At 46.1% G+C, this 20,839-nt stretch overlaps 1 protein-coding gene across 1 annotated transcript in view; it reads right to left on the bottom strand.

Annotated features, from left to right (window-relative positions):
• LOC126095338 (myrosinase 1-like) overlaps window positions 1-20,839 on the bottom strand; it is a 162,808-nt gene that overhangs the window by 68,234 nt on the left and 73,735 nt on the right. The window contains exons 4-5 of the mRNA XM_049910143.1: window positions 12,301-12,423; window positions 1,510-1,693 (exon numbers count right to left, since the gene is read on the bottom strand). Of these exons, the coding sequence (XP_049766100.1) occupies window positions 1,510-1,693; window positions 12,301-12,423 (307 nt within the window). The remainder of the gene's footprint in view (window positions 1-1,509; window positions 1,694-12,300; window positions 12,424-20,839) is intronic.

The following is a 20,839-nucleotide window of genomic DNA, read 5'->3' as shown; positions in this document are numbered from 1 at the left end:
AGCCTTGAAGCTGGTGTCAGCTGACGGAGAAAGAGCGTCGGGTTCCTCCAAGAAATTCATTTGACCACTGCGTACGAGGGTCACTCCAAAAGAAATGCACACTATTTTTGTAAAAATACAGTTTTCATTCTGCATGTGTGAAAGTTTTACAGTATGTAGATACATCCTTCGCCGCTTGTTTTCAAACTTAGTTCAAACTGTTCCCGTGAGTGAAGCTGTCACAGCATGTCTTCAACATGGCTACTACACTTGACGTTCGTCAGAAGCAACGTGCTGTCATAGAATTCCTGTGCTGTGCAAACGAGACAGTGGGAAACATCCACAAGAGGTTGAAAAAGGTGTATGGAGATGCTGCTGTCGATCGCAGTACAGTTAGCCGGTGGGCAAGCAGGTTACGTGACGAAAGCGGGCAGGGAAATATTGAGGATTGTCCTCGCAGCGGCAGGTCTCGTACTGCACACACTCTAGACAATGTGCAGAGAGTTAACGAATTGGTGACTGCTGACAGACGCGTCACAGTGAACGAATTGTCACGCTACGCTGGCAGAGGGGAAGGAACTGTTTGCAGAATACTGAAAGTGTTGGCATTAAAAGAGGTTTGTGCCAGGGGAGTTCCCAGGATGTTGACAGAGGCTCACAAAGAAACAAGAAAAACGGTATGCAGCGAACTTTTCGGAACAGTAAGAGAACGGTGGAGTTGAATTTATTGGAAGAATTGTGACAGGTGATGAAACATGGCTCCATCATTTTCCACGAGAGACGAAGAGGCAATCATGCAGATTCACACAAGAAAAAAAATTCAAAACCTCACCTCATGCTGGAAAAGTTACGGCTACAGTGTTTTTCAATTCCGAAGGACTCTTGCTTGTGGACATCATGCCAAGTGGAACCACCATAAATTCTGATGCATATGTGACGACAATGAATAAACTTCAAGCTCGACTGAGTCGTGTTCGACCACATCGGCAAAAGCAGAATGCTTTGCTGTTGCACGACACTGCACGGCCACATGTCAGTCAAAAAACCATGGAAACGATCACAAAACTCAGATGGACAACACTGAAACACCCGCCTTACAGTCCTGACCTGGCTTCATGTGACTATCATCTCTTTGGGAAACTGAAAGACTATCTTCGTGGAAAAAGGTTTGAAGATGATGACTCCCTTGTGCACGCTGCCGAACAGTGGCTCCAACAGGTTGGTCCAGAATTTTACCGTGCGGATATACAGGCGCTGGTTCCAAGATGGCGTAAGGCAGTTGAGAGAGATGGAAATTATGTGGAGAAATGAAAATATTGTTCCTAAAAGATGTATCTACACTCTGTAAAACTTTAAAACATGTAGAATAAAAGATGAATTAAAAAAAATAGTGTGCATTTCTTTTGGAGTGACCCTCGTAACAGCCCGGCGTAGTTTTAAGAAGTGCGAAGACAGGTTGTTGCAGAGAACCGCGTTCCTCTCCCCTTCATCTGCTACCGGTTACAAGATACGTGCGCGATGGCCGCCTACCTTGTTGCGCCTCACGGAACTGCTCGTCGTAGAGTCTGTAGACGCGCGCGTGCGCCAGCAGGATGGTCCTGGCCATGAGGTAGTCGGCGATGCCGGACGAGTTGGCGCCGGGCGCGAACGCCGCGGCGGTCGAGTAGCCGAGGGAGAAGATGTCCGGCTCGTTGAGCGTCAGCCACAGCTTCACCTGCGGACAAGGGCCGCTCACAGAGAGCCACTGCACACTCCTGCAGCGACAAGGGCCAAGAAGAACTGAGGTACCATTTTACCAAAAAAAAAATCCTTGATGAAATTTTTTATATGGACATTAGACCACGGTCCAAGTCACGTTCCTGTGGCTAATGTTTCTCCTCCTAATGTTGGGCACAGCATCAGAGGCTGTAAAGACTCAGAAAGTAGTTTCAAATAAAACAAGCGCAGCAGTCCGATCCGTTTATACGTATCTACGCAACACTAAGTTCGTGACGTCAGAACGCAGCCTAAGATCGCGTGATCACAACGACGAATAGTATGGACCCAGCAGCGGGGATGAGAAGGTGATATTCGCTTTATGTACCACTAAGACCCACAACATGACTAATCTCAGTCCTTTTTCTTTTCTGTAAAAGTTGGTTTTGTGCTTCTGAATTTCTTTGGCTTCTCTGTACATCTTAGCACAGCTATGACTGGACCTTGGTAAAACTATCCTTGGTCCTAGCGCATAGGAACTGCAGAAAGAAGCGCCAGCACTCGGCTTAAAGAACGCAAGACCAATTGTCACCTGGGCAACGCTGATAAATCACCAGTGGCAGATCACGAACTGGGACCAGCAAACACCCAATTCCTTTCTCCAGCGTTTTGGTTTTATAGCTCGGTACTCGACCATGATATTTAAACTAACAGATCGAAAACATTCAAACCCGTCAGCAGCTTCCGTCTTTGGGATTGAAATTACTTCATTTCTCTTCAAGTCAAAGAGTATTTCACTTCGATGGTATGTCTTCAATGCCAAGTAGAATAGTTTCGTCAGGGCTGGTCTAGCAAAAATCTCAGTAATTGTAACGGAATTTCGTCTTCTTCCGACTTAGGGTTTTCAGCGGACTGTCAAATCATTCTGGCAATATCATGTCTCCCAGACTCATCTTCATCTGATCTCTCTTTCCATCCTATACTACTGTCTTCACTTTTAATTCTTTTTTATAGACCTATACCTTCGACGTATCAGCTTTCGTTTGTTTGATTCATACTGATTTGACATTCGAGTTCTTGATATTCGTACAGTATTCTCTGTCCGTCAAAAGTTCTCTTGTATTTTCATGTAGGCAGCAACTATCTTTTCCCTAGTCATGAAAGCTTCTACAGTCTTGTCCTCTATTTCCGTTTTACATTTCCTGTCAATCTCATCTCAGATTTTACCTGTTTCATTTGCTTAATTTTTTATACTATGTCCTTTCTTCGTTTAAATTCGGTACCTCCCGTGTTCTAAAAGACCTTGTCTTTTTACATACGAGGGTTGGAACTTTAATAGTGGCAACTATTTATTTACAGCTCGTACAAAATAGATACGTGTTTCAAAGTTTTATTGACTTTCAAAGTGGTCACCAGCATTTTGTATAACCCGTTGCCAGCGATGTGGAAGTCGCAGGATACTCTTAGCAGTGCCAGTTGTGTTGACAGTTCGAGCGGCGCGGTCTATTGCCTGACGAATTTGTAGCAGCTCTGAATCGAATGCCGTGAAGTGTTTCCTTCAGATTAGAAATCAAGTTGAACTTACGAGGGCTTAAGTCAGGGGAGTGCAGTAGGTACTATAGCACTTAGCAGCCCCATTAGTCAAACAAATCAGTAACAGATCAATGAAATTTCGGGCGTGCAGCCGCATAAATTTTACTTCTTCTTCTAATATTTCGGCTGAATACCGTCCAGCCATCTTCAGGGGGAGCCGCGGTGGCTGACGCTCCACCACTTGCTGCGTCCTTTTAAAGCAGTCGACCGCACCACTGCGCATGCGGCCACAGATACACAAGGCGCCAGAGACGTTAATCGGCGGCAAAGACGTATGGCATATGCATGGAAACAGATCTGTGGCTGCGCAGTCGATCCACACGGTGATATCGATGTATCACTGCGAGCTGCACCGTCGCGACGTCTTTGTGATTTTATTACAGAAACTGCTAATTCCAAGATTTATCCAAGCTGAAGCCGCTATCTCTATTAATTAAATTCGTCGCCAAGCGAATTTCAATTGCTTCCTTCACTACTGCGGCCCAGAAGGATGAAGTCGAGGCTAAAATTTCGACGTTATCATACACCATAGGGTGCCCAGTGTCAATACAGTGCTCGGGCACCGCAGATTCGTTAGGCTGTAAGAGCCGGGTGTACCTGCTGTGCTTCGTGCATCTCTCCTGGATAGTACGTGACGTCTGTCCGATGTATGTCCGGCCGCACTCACAGGCGATCTTGCAAGCCCGAGGCTTCCGAAGCAAAAAAATCTTCTTTAACGGAACCCAGGAGTGCTGCTGTCTTTGGTGGAGGGCGAAAAATCACTTTCACTTCATGCTTACTGAGGATCCGTCCTATTTTTGACAGTAGGCTTCCCACGTATGGCAGAAAAGCCATCGATTTAAAACTTTTCTTGTTTCTTCTGATTTTCTTCTACCCACAGTTGGTTTCATTTGTAGCGCCTTATGTATCAGTTGTTGTGAGTACCCGTTGGCTTCAAAAACTACTATCAGGTGTAAAAGCTCGTCCTCCAGACTGCTCTCGTCAGCAGTGACATGTGCTCTGTGTACTATAGTTCAATTCTTTTATCTTGGCGGCTCGCGCATGCCCGCCCAGACGCTGGAGATTGCTGCGTTGCCAATTGCACACGACGCACGCGCCAATAGAAGCAGCGCCATAGTATAGCATAGTTCGCAAGCTTACGTGTAGGGGGGAGCGCGCAGTTCCTGAAGTAAAGCCACCACGGCCGCATTAACCCTTTCGCTGCTACAAAGACGTGCTCCCTGCATTCCGCGCTGTGGGCGATTTTGTCACTGCACTGCTCGCCTGTGCAGACACATTGTGTTCCGACTGCTTTGACACTCTTTATCATTCGATTCCACAAAAACTATTTGGCTCAAAAATTAGATTTTTACCTATCTTCTTGGCTGATACCTTCCCCCCATAAATGACTTAATTTTGTTTCGATGTTCAACGCAGTTATTATGCAGCATTAAATATAGTAAACCTTTGCACGATATTTTGAAGAGTTTGCAGAGGTAAAAGTCCATAGAGTATACTTTCCGTATGGTCGATTTTAGTTGCCACAATGTTGAGAATGAAATGTGGACAAGATACCTATATATTTAATTTAATTTAAGTACCACATAAGTGTCGTATGTAATATTGAGAAATATTCCACCTTTTGCGACTGTAACAAAAGTTTTACTTAGACTGGGCACGTTTGGCTTTATTTTAAAGCACTTCAATCAATCAAAAGGAAGTAGACAAAATACATTAAACAAAACTGTGGACTTACAAAAACATTAGGACTTGAATATACCGTCTGTCAGTGAAGTGCTGAGAGCTATGACAAATATAATTTTGTGTGTGGCACACACAAACAGCATTTATTTGCTAAAACACTGATGAGCCAACACAAACGTTGAATATTGTGCTACCGCAGCACAAAACTACGAAAGGTGACTTGGCAATGGAGGACACAATATACAGTCTTCTTATGATGCTTCAAAAGAGAGAAACGCGTCTGGTCTAAATAAGTCGCTTATTACAGTTGCAGAAGAGGGATATATTTCAATACCATTGGTAAAACTGCGACTGTGGAACAAAAACAAGAAATAGAACATGAATACCATTGTGTATGTGCCATACCTTTCACCGATGGAAGTGCTTTAAAATAAAGCCAAACGCGCCGTGTGTATATAAAACTTTTATTACAGTCGCGAAAGACGGAATATTTCTCAATATTACATACGACACCTATGTGGTACTTAAATTAAATGAGATATTGTTATACAGTAAATATTATATGAAATTTAGGTATCTTGTCCACATTTCATTGACAACATTGTGGCAACTAAAATCGACCATACGGAAAGTATACGCTATGGACTTTTACCTCTGCAAACTCTTCAAAATTTCGTGCAATGGTTTACTACATTTAATGCTGCACATCAAAACAAAATTAAGTCATTTATGGGGGGGAAGGTATCAGGCAAGAAGACGTGTAAAAATCAAATTTTTTGGCCAAATAGTTTTTGTGAAATCGAATGACAAGTGTGTCAAAGCAGTGGGAACACCATGCGTCTGCACAGGCGAGAAGTGCAGTGATGACAAAATCGCGCACAGCGCGGAATGCGGGGAGCACGTGTCTGCAGCAGCGAAAAAGTTAATGAAGAGGCAAAGCACTAGAAGTTTCATTCAAACGAATAAAATTCGTGAAGTAAGGCACTCCAATACTGTTTTTAAATAAAGAAAATATTTAGCACTGCACAAGGTTTGAACTCATAACCGTTCCGCTACCTCAGCTCATCGAACAGTGTGACTCCATAAGGACTCTAACACATCACGCAACTACTTATAAACACTGTTGGTATGACTATCAATTACTCACGCTTTGTCGAAGTACAATAGGAAATAAACAATTACCGCTGTTCTTTATTGCGAAAAAGCAGTTCGTGAGATTGAAACAAACACCTTTCCTTGCTATCGCCTGAATTAGGAGTCTTATTGCTTGTTTGGTTTAATTAATTAATAGAATATGAAGCAATTGGTATAAAGAATGCTTTTTCCAAACTTTCTGTAAAAGAAAGTCTGCTATCAAGACATTGCTTTTGTTCTATTACTTTATTTATGACTGAACGTTTCTAAAACTGAAGACACTCGTCCGTGCTCTGCACTGCTGTCGAGATCTGGCAACGTCGTTCTCTGTTCATTGGCTGACTGTGTTTTGTGACCTCAGATGCGCAGAACGAACCTAAACTCGGCCGCCAAGATATATGACGCGCACTTTAGAGTTCTCAGTACACTCATCGTCTGTGAAGGATAGTGGCAGCTATTTGCGCGTAAATAAAAATACGTATGGGTAGGTTTTTTATAAACCGCTTGTCCCAAGGTGCCATCATCTTTACGCCGTACCAGCACATCCAAAAATGGAAGGCATCCATTTTTTTCGATTTCCACCGTGAACTGAATTTGTCTGTGGATGGATTTTAGATGATCTAAAAATCCTTTTAACTTGTCTTCACACACTACTACTTGTCTTCACCACACTACAAACGTGTCGTCAACATACCTCCAAAACAATGTGAGCTTCAAGCTTGCAGATACCAGCGCCTTCTCCTCGAAGTCCTCCACAAAAAAGTTGGCCACCAAACGTGACAAAGGACTACCCATAGCGACACCGTCAGTCTTTTCATAAAATTCGTTATGGAATAAAAAAAATGTCGAGGTCAAAACATGTTCAAACAAAGCTGAAATCTCTTTATCGAAACTTTTTCCAATGAGAAGCAATGATTCCGAAAGAGGAACATTTGTGAACAATGACACAACATCGAAACAGACTAACATATCAGAATTGCTCAGTCTGAGTGATTTCAGTTTGCCAATGAAGTCCACAGAGTTACGTACACTACTGGCCATTAAAATTGCTACACCAACAAGAAATTCAGATGATAAACGGGTATTCATTGGACAAATATTTTATACTAGAACTGACATGTGGTTACATTATCACGCAATTTGGATGCATAGATCCTGAGAAATCAGTACCCAGAATAACCACCTCCGGCCCTAATAACGGCCTTGATTCGCTTGGGCATTGAGTCAAACAGAGCTTGGATGGCGTGTACAGGTACAGCTGCCCATGCAGCTTCAACACGATACCACAGTTCATCAAGAGTAGTCACTGGCGTACTGTGAAGAGCCAGTTGATCGGCCACCAATGACCAGACGTCTGCAATTGGTGAGAGATCTGGAGAATGTGCTGTCCAGGGAAGCAGTCGAATATTTTCTGTATCCAGAAAGGCCCGTACAGGACCTGCAACATGCGGTCGTGCATTATCCTGCTGAAATATAGGGTTTCGCAGGGATCGAATGAAGGGTAGAGCCACGGGTCGTAACACAACTGAAATGTAATGTCCACTGTTCAAAGTGCCGTCAATGCGAACAAGAGGTGACCGAGGCGTGTAACCAGTGGCACCCCATACCATCACGCCGGGTGATACGCCAGTATGGCGATGACGAATACACGCTTCCAATGTGCGTTCACCGCAATGTCACCAAACACGGATGCGACCATCATGATGCTGTAAACAGAACCTGGATTCATCCGAAAAAATTACGTTTTGCCATTCGTGCACCCAGGTTCGACGTTGAGTACACCATCGCAGGCGCTCCTGTCTGTGATGCAGCGACAAGGGTAACCGAAGCCACGGTCTCCGAGTTGATAGTCCATGCTGCTGCAAACGTCGTCGAACTATTCGTGCAGATGGTTGTTGTCTTGCAAACGTCTCAGGGATCGAGACGTGGCTGCACGATCCGTTACAGCCATGCGGATAAGATACCTGTCATCCCGACTGCTAGTGATACGAGGCTGTTGGGATCCAGGACGGCGTTCCGTATTACCCTCCAGAGCCCACCGATTCCATATTATGATAACAGTTATCGGATCTCGACTAACGCGAGCAGTTATGTCGCGATAAGATAAACCATAATCGCGATGGGCTACAGTCCGACCTTTATCAAAGTCAGAAACGTGATGGTACGCATTTCTCCTCCTTACACGAGTCATCACAACAGCGTTTCACCAGGCAACGCCGGTCAACTGCTGTTTGTGTATGAGAAATCGGTTGGAAACTTTCCTCATGTCAGGACGTTGTAGGTGTCGCCACTGGCGCCAACCTTGTGTGAATGCTCTGAAAAACTAATCATTTGCATATCACAGCATCTTCTTCCTGTCTGTTAAATTTCGCGTCTGTAGCACGTCATCTTCGTGGTGTAGCAATTTTAATGGCCAGCAGTGTATATGATGAGCGCATTTTCCCACCAGAGGCCTTAATAATGATGCTAAGCGTCTGGCCGAATCATAGGTTCAAAAATGTTCAAATGTGTGTGAAATCTTGTGGGACTTAACTGCCAATGTCATCAGTCCCTAAGCTTACACAGTACTTAACCCAAATTATCCTAAGGGGAAACACACACACCCATACCCGAGGGAGGATTCGAACCTCTGTCGGGACCAGCCGCAGAGTCCATGGCTGCAGCGCCTAAGACCGCTCGGCTAATCCCGGGCGGCACAATCATAGGTTGGAGAGCCGATGTTACTCACTATCAGATGCAGAGGAACACCATTCTTGTGGATCTTTGGAAGTCCATAAAGCGTTGGAGGCACCGCACCATTTGGCTTCAATCTTCGCACAACTTCTGGTGGAAGGGGGGGGAGGCGTTCAGGAACGAAGCAGTGTTCCTAACCACCTGGTTGGCGCGGTCTTTACTGATCTTGCGGTATGTGCTGTCACTCAGTAAACTGTTCGTTTTATGATGATAATCGTCACGAGACATTAAAACAGTGGCATTACCCTTACCAGCTGGCAGAACCACCGTCTCGGTATCCTGGCGAAGTTTACGTAGTGTAGCCGTCTCGGCCACAGATATGTTACTCCTTTGTGGGCGAGCCTTCATAACTGCTCGACAAGTTTAGCGTCTTATTTCTTCTGCTGATTCTGTAGAAAGAGGACGAACAGCTTCTTCAACGGCACTGATGGAAGCTGGTATTGGTAAAACCTTCGGCGTGGGTGCAGGTACAATCCTTTAGCTACAACCATCATCGTAGCGTCGTCCAAAACTTTATCCGTCATATTAATGACGGAGCGTCGAATATCAGTTCCTTACTGCGAGGACGTCTCAAGCCGGCTAAACTTTGCCATCTGTCTCTATGTCGCTATCTCACGAACCAAGTCTGACTTGGCCCACGTTATACCATCGACCCAGTTCCATGAATTGTAGGGTAACTCCACACATATCTTTAGATGTAGGCGATAGAGTTGTTCCGACACCAGGTCCAATTTTCGGCGGGTAAAACGGATCCTCTCCTTAACAATAGCAGCACCAGCTTTCCTTAAAATCTTATTCATGACAGTCGACTTTATAAAATGTACAAATCTGGCAAACTTTGGAACTATGCCATGGTCACGGCATCTTAATAAAAAACTTAAAAGAGCTCAGTAACCTCGCTCGCAAGTGTCTTAACTTATCCAATCGGCGAACACTTAAAACCATCTCCTCCCCGAAGAGGTACTTGATGTGCATCTTCATATATTCGCGACGCAAATGCTAATCCATAAAATTTCGGGCGTGCAGCCGCATAAATTTTCGGGCCTGCAGCCACAGAAATATTAGAAGAAGAAGTAAAATTTATGCAGGTGCACGCCCGAAATTTTATGGATCAGTATTTGCGCCGCAAATATATGAAGATGCAAATCAGTAACAGCTTACACTGTACGTGATTGAGCATTCTCCTACAAAATGATGGTCAGGTCCTGCAGAAAATGTCATCACTTCTGTCTCTAAGCTGGTCGTAGGTTGTGTTCCAAAAATGAACAGCATAGAGACAGAAGTTATGACACTTTCTGCAGGACCTGACCACCATTTTGCAGGACAATGCACAATCACGTACAGTGTAAGCTGTTACTGATTTGTTTGACTAATGGGGCTGCTAAGTGCTATACCACCTACTGCACTCCCATGACTTAAGCCCTTGTAAGTTCAACTCGATATCTAAACTGAAGGAAACACTTCACGGCATTCGCTTCAGAACTGCTACAAATCCGTCAGGCAATAGACCGCGCCGCTCGAACTGTCAACACAACTGGCACTGCTAAGAGTATCCTACGACTTCCACATAGCTGGCAACGGGTTATACACAATGCTGGTGACTACTTTCAAAGTCAGTGAAACTTTGAAACACATATATATTTTGTACGAGCTGTAAATAAATAGTTGTCATTATTAAAGTTTCGCCGGGCGGGGTGGCCGAGCGGTTCTAGGCGCTACAGTCTGGAACCGCGCAACCGCTATGGTCGCAGGTTCGAATCCTGCCTCGGGCATGGATGTGTGTGATGTCCTTAGGTTAGTTAGGTTTACGTAGTTCTAAGTTCTAGGGGACTGATGACCTTAGAAGTTATGTCCCATAGTGCTCAGAGCCATTTGAACAATCTAATTAAATTTCGATCTCTCGTATTTTACCGTCTACTCTAAAATTATTTGTTCTTTTATTGTATTCCTTTCCCCTGCTTCAGTCAATAGTTGTCTATAACTCCATTTGAAACTCTCAACAGCATCCGGCCCTTTTAATTTGTCCATGTACCGTCTCCTTCATTTAATTTTTTTTTAAATTTTCTTCAGTTTTAAGTTGTAGTACATAACGGATAAATCATAGTCAGTATCCGTATCTACTCCTGTAAATGATCTGAAGTTTAAAATTGATTCCGAAATCCTTATGATTATGTAATCTTTCTGAAACCTTCCGGTGTCTTCGGATCCCTTCCGCTTATACAACCTTCATGATTCTTCGGCGAAGTCTTAGCTTATTGTCTGGTTCTATTTGCACGCTGCAACCTATTACTCGTTAATAACGGCTTCACATGTGTCTTAGAATCTTACCAAATACCTTTCCGGTTTCATAATATGTTCCAGTCGCATCACTCTGTCGATAACTGACTTGTTCCGCAGTTGGCGTAGCTTGTTAGATTAGCAGAAGTTTTCTGCAAATTCACGTATCAGTGTTATGACGCCTGTTTATTATAGGCAAGAAAGAAAGGGAGGAGTAGAGGGCCCTGGAAGAAATGAATAATCCTGTCGTTCTGAAAGCAACGCTTTGGTCGATTAGATGTATGGCGGTTGATAAATAAGGTTCAGTTGTAATGTGTGCAAACCCCGGCCGCCCCTGACTTTCCATGCCTTCTCCCACTAGATTCTTGCACAATACGGAAATGATCCACAGATCCTCGTGCACATGGGAATTACAGACGAAGCATGCTTTAGCCGAGACGATATTATGAACACCCGCAACACACGCGAGATACGTAGCACGATTGTTCGAGAACAAGAGAATCGGTCGCTGCTCGCTAATGCTACGGGCTCCCATGTGCTCCGACTTGAACCGTTGGATTTTGTGTTGTGTGAGGAGATATTTAAAAGGTTTTGCGTATCCAAGACCTGTTGATAAGTTCCCACGAACTCCGGGAATCCATTGTGAATAACTGTAAATGCATTCGGAAGACGGCTGACATCTTTGGACGAGTACGAGCATCGATGGGGAGCCTGCTCTCACACTGACGCTGGCCATGTGGAGCACTTGTCGTAATGCGTTCGTCGTTAGGTGCGTGTGTGCGGTCTGGATCCTCGAGTTCTGTGTTATTCACACAGGCGTAAGACGTCTTACCGGGAAAACAATTTGTTTGAGTTATTTTTATTAGGGTTATTTGTTTGTTTCATTGTCCTCTACACGGTCCATAATAGTCAAATACAGTGAGTACAGGGGGATTAATTTTAAACACTGTAAATCTCGTGAGAGATGTAAGTAGTAATGTATATGGTTTCACTAGCAACAGGACCGGTTTCTACTTCCTAGTGTGATCTGTTCGCTACAATAATGGAGATTCGAGTTTTTGCTTGGTGTTTCTTGTACTGGAAATAGTGCAATAAGGTGGATTATGAATGCTAGGCAGTACTTGGATCGTTGACAAGTCCCTAACGCACATTCGGGACGGAATTAGTCCTAGCGTCAAGCGTTTCAGCGGAGAGAGAAGCACTCACCCTGTCTCCGAAGTTCTCGAAGGCGATTCGCGCGTACTCGACGAAGTAGTCGGCGATGACGATGTTGGGCCAGCCGCCCAGCTTCTGCAGTTCCTGGGGGAGGTCCCAGTGGTACAGCGTCACCTGCGACGAGGGAGCACACAGCTAAACAGAAAGGTAGACTAAAAAATGGCGAGGGGGTGGTAAGGCGATGCAGCTCCTAAGCCTTGTCTTGCAGACGGTGAGCCAACTAAGACAGGCCGGCCCATTCGTACCCATAACTAGTAAATACACAAATATAGAGCTGACAGCGCTATGAAGCGCTATGGAGGCTGCATGCAACAAGTGTCAAATTCTCGTGAGGCGAACAAAGGCAAATGCTCAGCATTTTACCGCAAATCTAGAATGTATATAGTAATAGGGGTTATGCCGTATATATTCTGTGTATAAAAAATGTTATACAACGTGTTTCTCATTCATAAATAGCATTTCGTTTTATTTTTAAGATGCTCGCACTATACCTCGCGTAAAACCGACGATCAGACTTACCACGCGCCACTCGCGAATGGAGCAGGCAAGTGGGGGGAACAGTTAGTGGAACGAGACGCACCCTCCACCACACACCCTGAGGTGGTTTGCGGAGTACTGGTATAGACAGAAGAAGCAGAAACGTTTTTCAGCACATGTCTGAATGTGTCTGTGACGTGCTCGCGACCTGGCGACACCGCAGTGCAGCTTTCTGCGATACAGCTGCTGGAGTTGGTCGGGGGACTCACGGCCGTCACGCGAGTATGGAATCGATGTGTCGATTAAACGTAAAACGGAACGCTAAGTACGATGTCAACGTTCCCGTGAGACTAGCGCCCGAGAGGAAAGACGAGCTGTTCCCTCGACTGTGGGACATCGTGCAGCATCGTCAAGTACGTCGAACCAGAAAATTGTGGTGTCACCGCCAGACACCACACTTGCTAGGTGGTAGCTTTAAATCGGCCGCGGTCCGTTAGTACATGTCGGACCTGCGTGTCGCCACTGTCAGTAATTGCAGACCGAGCGCCACCACACGGAAGGTCTAGAGAGACGTACTAGCACTCGCCCCAGTTGTACGACGACTTTGCTAGCGACTACACTGACGAAGCCTTTCTCTCATTTGCCGAGAGACAGTTAGAATAGCCTTCAGCTAAGTCCATGGCTACGACCTAGCAAGGCGCCATTAGCCTAACAGTGCTTGTATTTAAAGAGTCTCATTTGTATCGTCAAGAGCCATGTACCACAATGATGGAATAAAGTTAAGTATTACTGCAGCTACGTACTTTTCTTTATAGCATTCATTACGTATCCTGTTTCAGACCTCACGCCAGCCGGCGTCTGTGTACGCGTGCCTTTCGGTTACCCGTCACTGTGGACTGGCTGTCTTGTCAGTCCACAACAAAAATGATGGCGCTCGTTCGCAGTCGGGCGCGTGTCCACGCAGCTGACGTCTGGAGTGCGGTGCACTGTCGGCTCGGGACCGCCGCTTCTGTTTCCCTCCAAGAGGCAGCAGAGGGAGGCTGAGGGAGGCGCACGAGTGGCGGCACCGTGTCCATTTTTCAGAGCAGTTCTGGTTTTGCATACAGCAGCATCACGACAGACGTACTGACAGTGGAGGGGAGGCTCCGACGAGAGCCGGCGTTCCCACGGCGTTTTCGTGGTCGTCGTACTGGCCCAGCACTTGCCGCCGTGGTGCGGGGTAGCACTGGTTACACAGGGCGTTCGCACCTGGTTCGCAGTAACCTGGACAGCCGTCGTCAAATTTCTGATGCGCTGAGGCCGAGGTTGGGGCCGTATCTTCGAGGTCTCTGCAACGTTCTGTTTCTACAAGTTACGCGAAGACCGATTGTTGCACGCGCTGTCCTGACATAGCGCATCCCACTGTTTCTCTAGACAGCACGTTTTTCAGATCTCACGCCCAGTGAAAAGATCTTACCATAGCAGTGAACACATGGTGTGTCGTGGGACGATCACTCTGTCTTTAAAATAATTGAAAAGCCACGATCGTTTCAATATCGTTTACTAGATGACCGGTTTCAGCGTTCTGAAGGTGCCATCATCGGATTTGTGAAGGTATAACACAACAGGTGTGAGTGAGAGCTTACATGAGTTAACTATATACACTTATGGCCATTAAAATTGCTACACCAACAAGAAATGCAGATGGTAAACGGGTATTCATTGGACAAATATATTATATTAGAACTGACATGTGATTACATTTTCACGCAATGTGGGTTCATAGATCCTGAGAAATCAGTATCCAGAACAACCACCTCTGGCCCTTATACCGGCCTTGATACGCCTGGGCATTGATGCAAACAGAGCTTGGACGGCGTGTACAGCTACAGCTGCCCATGCAGCTTCAACACGATACCACAGTTCATCAAGAGTAGTGACTGGCGTATAGTGAGGAGCCAGTTGCTCGGCCACCATTGACCAGACGTTTTCAATTGGTGAGAGATCTGGAGAATGCGCTGGCCATGGCAGCAGTCGAACATTTTCTGTATCCAGAAAGGCTCGTACAGCACCTGCAACATGCGGTCGTGCATTATCTTGCTGAAATGTAGGGTTTCTCAGGGAGCGAATGAAGGGTAGAGCCACGGGTCGTAACACATGTGAAATGTTACGTCCACTGTTCAAAGCGACGTCAATGCCAACAAGAGGTGACCGAGACGTGTAACCAATGGCACCCCATACCATTACGCCGGGTGATACGCCAGTATGGCGATGCGTAATACAAGCTTCCAATGTGCGTTCACCACGATGTCGCCAAACACGGATGCGACCATCATGATGCTGTAAACAGAACCTGGGTTCATCCGAAAAAATCCCGTTTTGCCATTCGTGCACCCAGGATCGTCGTTGAGTACACCATCGCAGGCGCTCCTGTCTGTGATGCAGCGTCAAGGGTAACCGCAGCCATGGCCTCGGAGCTGATAGTCCATGCTGCTGCAGACGTCGTCAAACTGTTCGTGCAGATGGTTGTTGCCTTGCAACGTCCCCATCTGTTGACTCAGGGATGGAGACGTGGCTGCACGATCCGTTACAGCCATGCGGATAAGAGGCCGTTGGGATCCAGCACGGCGTTCCGTATTACTCTCCTGAACCCACCGATTCCATATTCTGCTAACAGTCATTGGATCTCGACCAACGCGAGCAGCAACGTCGCGATAGATAAACCGCAATCGTTATGGGCTACAATCCGACCTTTACCATAGTCGGAAACGTGATGGTAAGCATTTCTCCTCCTTACACGAGGCATCACAACAGCGTTTCACCAGGCAACGCCGGTCAACTGCTGTTTGTATATGAGAAATCGGTTGGGAACTTTCCTCATGTCAGCACGTTGTAGGTGTCGCCACCGGCGCCAACCTTGTGTGAATGCTCTGAAAAGCTAATCATTTGCGTTTCACAGTAGCTTCTTCCTGTTGGTTAAATTTCACGTCTGTAGCGCGTCATCTTCGTGGTGTAGCAATTTTAATGGCCGGTATTGTACATTAGAATTATTACAGAACCACATATTTGAAACGTGGATTAACAGTTATAAAACCATACGGACATCATGGCACATGAGGCAGACCATCTGATAAAAATCACAGTCACAACCATAAAAAATAATAAAAAATAATTAAAAAATAATGCAGAAACTGTTCTCATGGTCGTTCTTTCCATAAAATATAAAACTGAAGTCACCAGATAAAAGTACCACAGTTCGCCTTCCGGTGTTAAGCGAGCAGTGGTAGTTTTATCTGGTGACTTCGGTTTTATATTTTATGGAAAGAACGACCATGGGAGCAGTTTTTTATTATTATTTTATTATTTTTATTGGTTGTGACTATGATTTTTATCAGATGGTCTGCTCGTGTGTCATTATGTCCATATGGTTTTATAAATCTCAATCCACGTTTCAGGTATGTGGTTCTGTTATAATTGTAATGTATGCAGTTAACACAGCCACCTTTGCTTTCCGATAATTCTCTACGCTGGTCTATAGCGGGTAGCCTGCGTCCAAGTGTTGTCTTCGTATCCAGCGTTTCATGTGAACAGAGATGATACTCAGGACGAGCCAATTAGGGCTGTGTTGTGGGTGATCGAACACTTCCCATCGAAAAGGCTGCAGAAGTGTCTTCACTGCCCTTGGAGAGTGTGCCTGAAAATTGTCACGAAGGAGGAAGTGTGTGGCAGTTGTGTTAGGCGGGCTGCATTCACTAAGGCGAAGACTCTCAGCGGGCCTCCTACTTGGCAGGAGACATTGTTGTTCTAGGCAGGCACCTTTACTTTCTCACAGTGCGCTCACAACTGAAAAGAGCGTCTTGATGCGATCGATGGGATATTACAGACAGTGCCCAAAACGTCTGTGAAAAACCTCGTCGGATTTTCACAGCGGTTTCCATTTCGCGATCGATCGTTCCTCACTTCCTGAATGGCCATGGTAGCTTGCGAATTATAATTTTTTTGAAAACTGAACTACATATTTCTTTCTGTGGCAGTGGAAAGAGCCTCAGAGGATGATTTCAGCAGCATTATACCTGGAATAAGATAAAACAAACAATGTATCTCTCTACAAGTCACAAAACAATTTACATTTAAAATGAGTTCTTGAATGGCGGGGATGAACGTGGTACTGGTTTCAAAATTTCACTTGGAATTAAATAAATTTAAAAACGATTAAAAGGGTCAAGATTTGCTCTTTTATACCTAGGAGGCCATTCCCTGATTTTCTTTCGCACATACGCTGACGACAAAGAAGTTGAAATGCAGCAAGTCCTTTGGATTCGCCTCTGTTTCGCTTTATTTATCCAGTCCATGCGGACATGTGCGGTTAGGGCCAATTGTATCGACCTAGGATGCCACACTGACCGATATGATGTTAGTTGTAGACGATTGACAGTGGGTGAGTAACGAGTTCATTGGCAGCTAATTGCACAGAGTGATTTTGAGGTGGTGGGATTGAGTTATTGTTTTGTTGGACACTTGCTGGTTGCCACTGGGCGAGGCGGAACAAAGCGGGCATAGACGGCATGAAGGCCGCTTTACTGTGGTCAGTTCGGGGAACGAGGAAAGGACGGGTTCGCAGTTATGACGACCGGACTTGGGATCCTCCGTCAGTGTTTCCACGCGCAGGAAGGCTCTCTGGCGGTCGCTGCCCGAGCAGCCGCGGGCGCAGAACTACTCCTTGTGGGCCACAGCACACTGTCCGAGGGGCTCGCGGCAGAGTGTTTCACAACTTATTTAGCAGAGTCGGGACCGACCAGAGCCCTGATAATAGTTCCTTACTGAGGAAAGCGCATTCTTCACATTCTACAGGTATCCAACTATTTTCCTGTGGCCCTTCCTGCAACGTCGGCAACTGCTAAGCTCGTGAAAAAATTTCGCCTCGGTTGTTGAAACGGGCCAGCATGACAAGAGGCGGGATACAATGTAGCCGGGACAGCCCACGCGTTTTTTTGAACCACCCGGCCACCCGTACCGCGCTGCTTCCAGCGCTGGCGGAGAGACGGCGTCTCGATTGGCGTCATAACAGGTACCGGTTAGTGACTGTTCTGTGCCGTGGAAGGAGATAGTATAGGAGGAACATAATTTCTGACACCGGAGAGCATTGTTACATTAGCTCGCTGCAACATTTTTCTTGGTTGTTTCAACCTTTAGACATTACTCCACGTGGAGTGATTTTAGAAATGATTGTAGAGAAACGGAGAGGAGACATAAGAGGCAATCGTGTTTGAACCACGACAGTCTGATCAGAGAGTCGGGTGATGGTGAGTCTGAGCCTATTTTTGAGTTGGCTATGGGGACGTGCGTGCGACGGCACAAGCAGACGGAGGTCAGCCGTTCGACTCGACACACGGGGACTGCAGATTCCTGCAGGCGTATGTTGGGATTTTCTCAGCTCCGGCGCATTAGGAAACTTTAACTTTCACAGCCCACTGCGTGCTCTTCCAAACAGCATAAGTTACCGGCCGCTGTGGCCGAGCGTTCCTAGGCGTGAGCGTGCGTGGCTCCTGTTCCCGCCATCGTGTATTTTACATCCTGTTTTTAACGTACTTCCACCTCACTACGTTAATTTAAATTACTACTGTCACTGAGTTGCTGCTTTGCCTGACCGGCGTTAGCACCGCGTATCCATATATCCCCTCTCGTACTATCTTTGCTAGACTGCTATTACTTCCCGGTCGTTGTCCGTCGTAAGCCAGTTCGGGTCGCGAGTTTGGGTCTGCCAGTCAGTTGGAACGTGTCTGGAGCGCAGTCTGGACCTGCCAGTCGGGGAGTTGCAATGCGGCGCTAGTGCAGTCAGGTTGGAGCAGCAGTGAGGTCTGCGTCGACATGGCTCGCCCGACCATTGCGTCACGCATCACTTGAGCCGGGCCACGGTCTTGGTGGACCGTCGGTCGGTCGCCCTACTGGGCGACGCTTCTTGTGTGTGTGTGTGTGTGTGTGTGTGTGTGTGTGTGTGTGTGTGTGCGCGCATCCGGATTTTGCCTTCGTGTGTGCTTAGTTACTGTTGGGTATCGCTCATGTCTTCGGGCAACTGTTTGTCAGGTTGTGTGTGTAGTTGGCGTTATATCCTTCGCCAAGTTATTTTAAATGTTGCCGGCGTACTGCCTCTGAGAGATCGGTCGTTTCATCGGGCGATGTGTAACTGGTTCTCCGAGAGCTTCTGGGCCCCTTCAGTTACCATATTGTGGAACTTGGGTCGGTCCTTTCCTGGTGCAGCGATGTCGTTTAGCCAGTGGCATGGCTGGGTCTGAGCCAGTATTTCCGCCGTCGTGTGTCTGGAAGTGATGGGAGACGCACCAGCAGTGCGGTCGCGACGGGGCAGCAGTCGCGGACCAGCAGGCAGTAGGTCGGTTGGCGCGGACCAGGGAGGATATCTCCGCTCGGTGCAGTCGGCTGGGTCCACTGCCGGTATCTGCGCAGTGTCGGAGCGTGTGTCGAGCTGTCCGATCGCTACGAGCTTCGCAGCTCACCGACCCAGGACGCCAAAGTTGAGTGGTGTTTTACGTACCCGAGTCACGTCCATTCGTGTTGTGTGGTTTGTTTCGGTGGTTCGCTGTTGGAGAGGTTTTCGTGTGAACAACACCGAGCGTTTGTATTGCTGAAATTTAGCCGCCATGTGGTGGAATTAATATATTGGTTGACTGCAATTTAAGTGCACCAGCGGAATTTCCTGCCTTGTAGCCGTTAGTGTTCCGGTTACCTCCCCTGGCGACTAACGTAATTTAAGGCAGTCTCCTTTCCTCACCTGTTGTCGCTGTCCAACACGTTGTGTATTTTGACAGCTTAATACATATACATATTTGACTGTGAATAATCACGCCCGTAACATTTTGTGTTTGAATTCTCATGTACCAATTGCTGGCAAGCAACTCGTTTGTCGGTCGGTCCGCGGCTGTCCGTTGGTTGGGTTCCGACGGACAAGTGTCTAATCTAAGTGAATGGGCAGACCGACTCCCTGGAGGCTTCTGAGTGCTGTTGTCTTTACTGTCTTCCTCACCGGTGTTTGTTTGTTTATAATTTACCAGCCAATGATTTGAAGATTCTCGTTTTTACTGGACCTTATGTAATTTTGAATTTAGGAAAATCAATTCTGGGCCTTAAGCCACTTAAAACCTTATTCTTGAATCCTTGAAGCAAAAACATTGCGGCCTTCTGCTTTAAAAGATTATGGTAATATATTTTAAAATTTTCAGATTTTATTGTGGCCCTCAGCCGCTTGTATTGCACCTTGCATGTGTTTGTTTCATCTACTTTTGCCGTGAGGCTTTCCAGCCTATCTGTGATATCATATATATTTTAATTATTTTATTTGCTATTTTAACTGATTTTTTATCTTGTTGATTTTTAAGATTTCTTGTTTGGAGGCCTTCAGCCGTGAAAGTTTTGCATGTTGAAACTCGTGGTTGTAAGGGTTCGGCTATGTGCCGCTTTGGTTGTAAATGTGTTATTAAAGCCCGCATCTCGTGGTCGTGCGGTAGCGTTCTCGCTTCCCACGCCCGGGTTCCCGGGTTCGATTCCCGGCGGGGTCAGGGATTTTCTCTGCCTCGTGATGGCTGGGTGTTTTGTGCTGTCCTTAGGTTAGTTAGGTTTAAGTAGTTCTAAGTTCTAGGGGACTGATGACCTTAGATGTTAAGTCCCATAGTGCTCAGAGCCATTTGAACCATTTGTGTTATTAAATTACAATGAATTACAGTTTTAAGGTGAAACTGACCCCAGGCTTATTTGGTCCTTTCCAGAATCCTAATCACCTGTTCTGCGGGCGTTGCAAGGCGCTTCAGTCCGGAACGCGCTGCTGCTACGGTCGCAGGTTCGAATCTTGCCTCGGGCATGGATGCGTGTGATGTTCTTAGGTTACTTAGGTTTAAGTAGTTCTAAGTCTAGGGTACTGATGACATGAGATGTTAAGTCCCATAGTGCTGAGAGCCATTTTGAACAGCAACAGTTGTTGTCCAGTTTACGCACTTCGCGGTAGCTTGCAGCTTTGCATTTCACAATCACTGTCAAACTAGGTAGTTTTCGTTAAAGGCTTTAC

This window comes from Schistocerca cancellata, chromosome 8 (genome assembly GCF_023864275.1).
Source record: "Schistocerca cancellata isolate TAMUIC-IGC-003103 chromosome 8, iqSchCanc2.1, whole genome shotgun sequence".
NCBI classification, from domain to species: Eukaryota; Metazoa; Arthropoda; class Insecta; order Orthoptera; family Acrididae; genus Schistocerca; species Schistocerca cancellata.
Note: the sequence above shows the minus strand (reverse complement) of the source record. Positions and strands in the feature narration are given on the sequence as shown.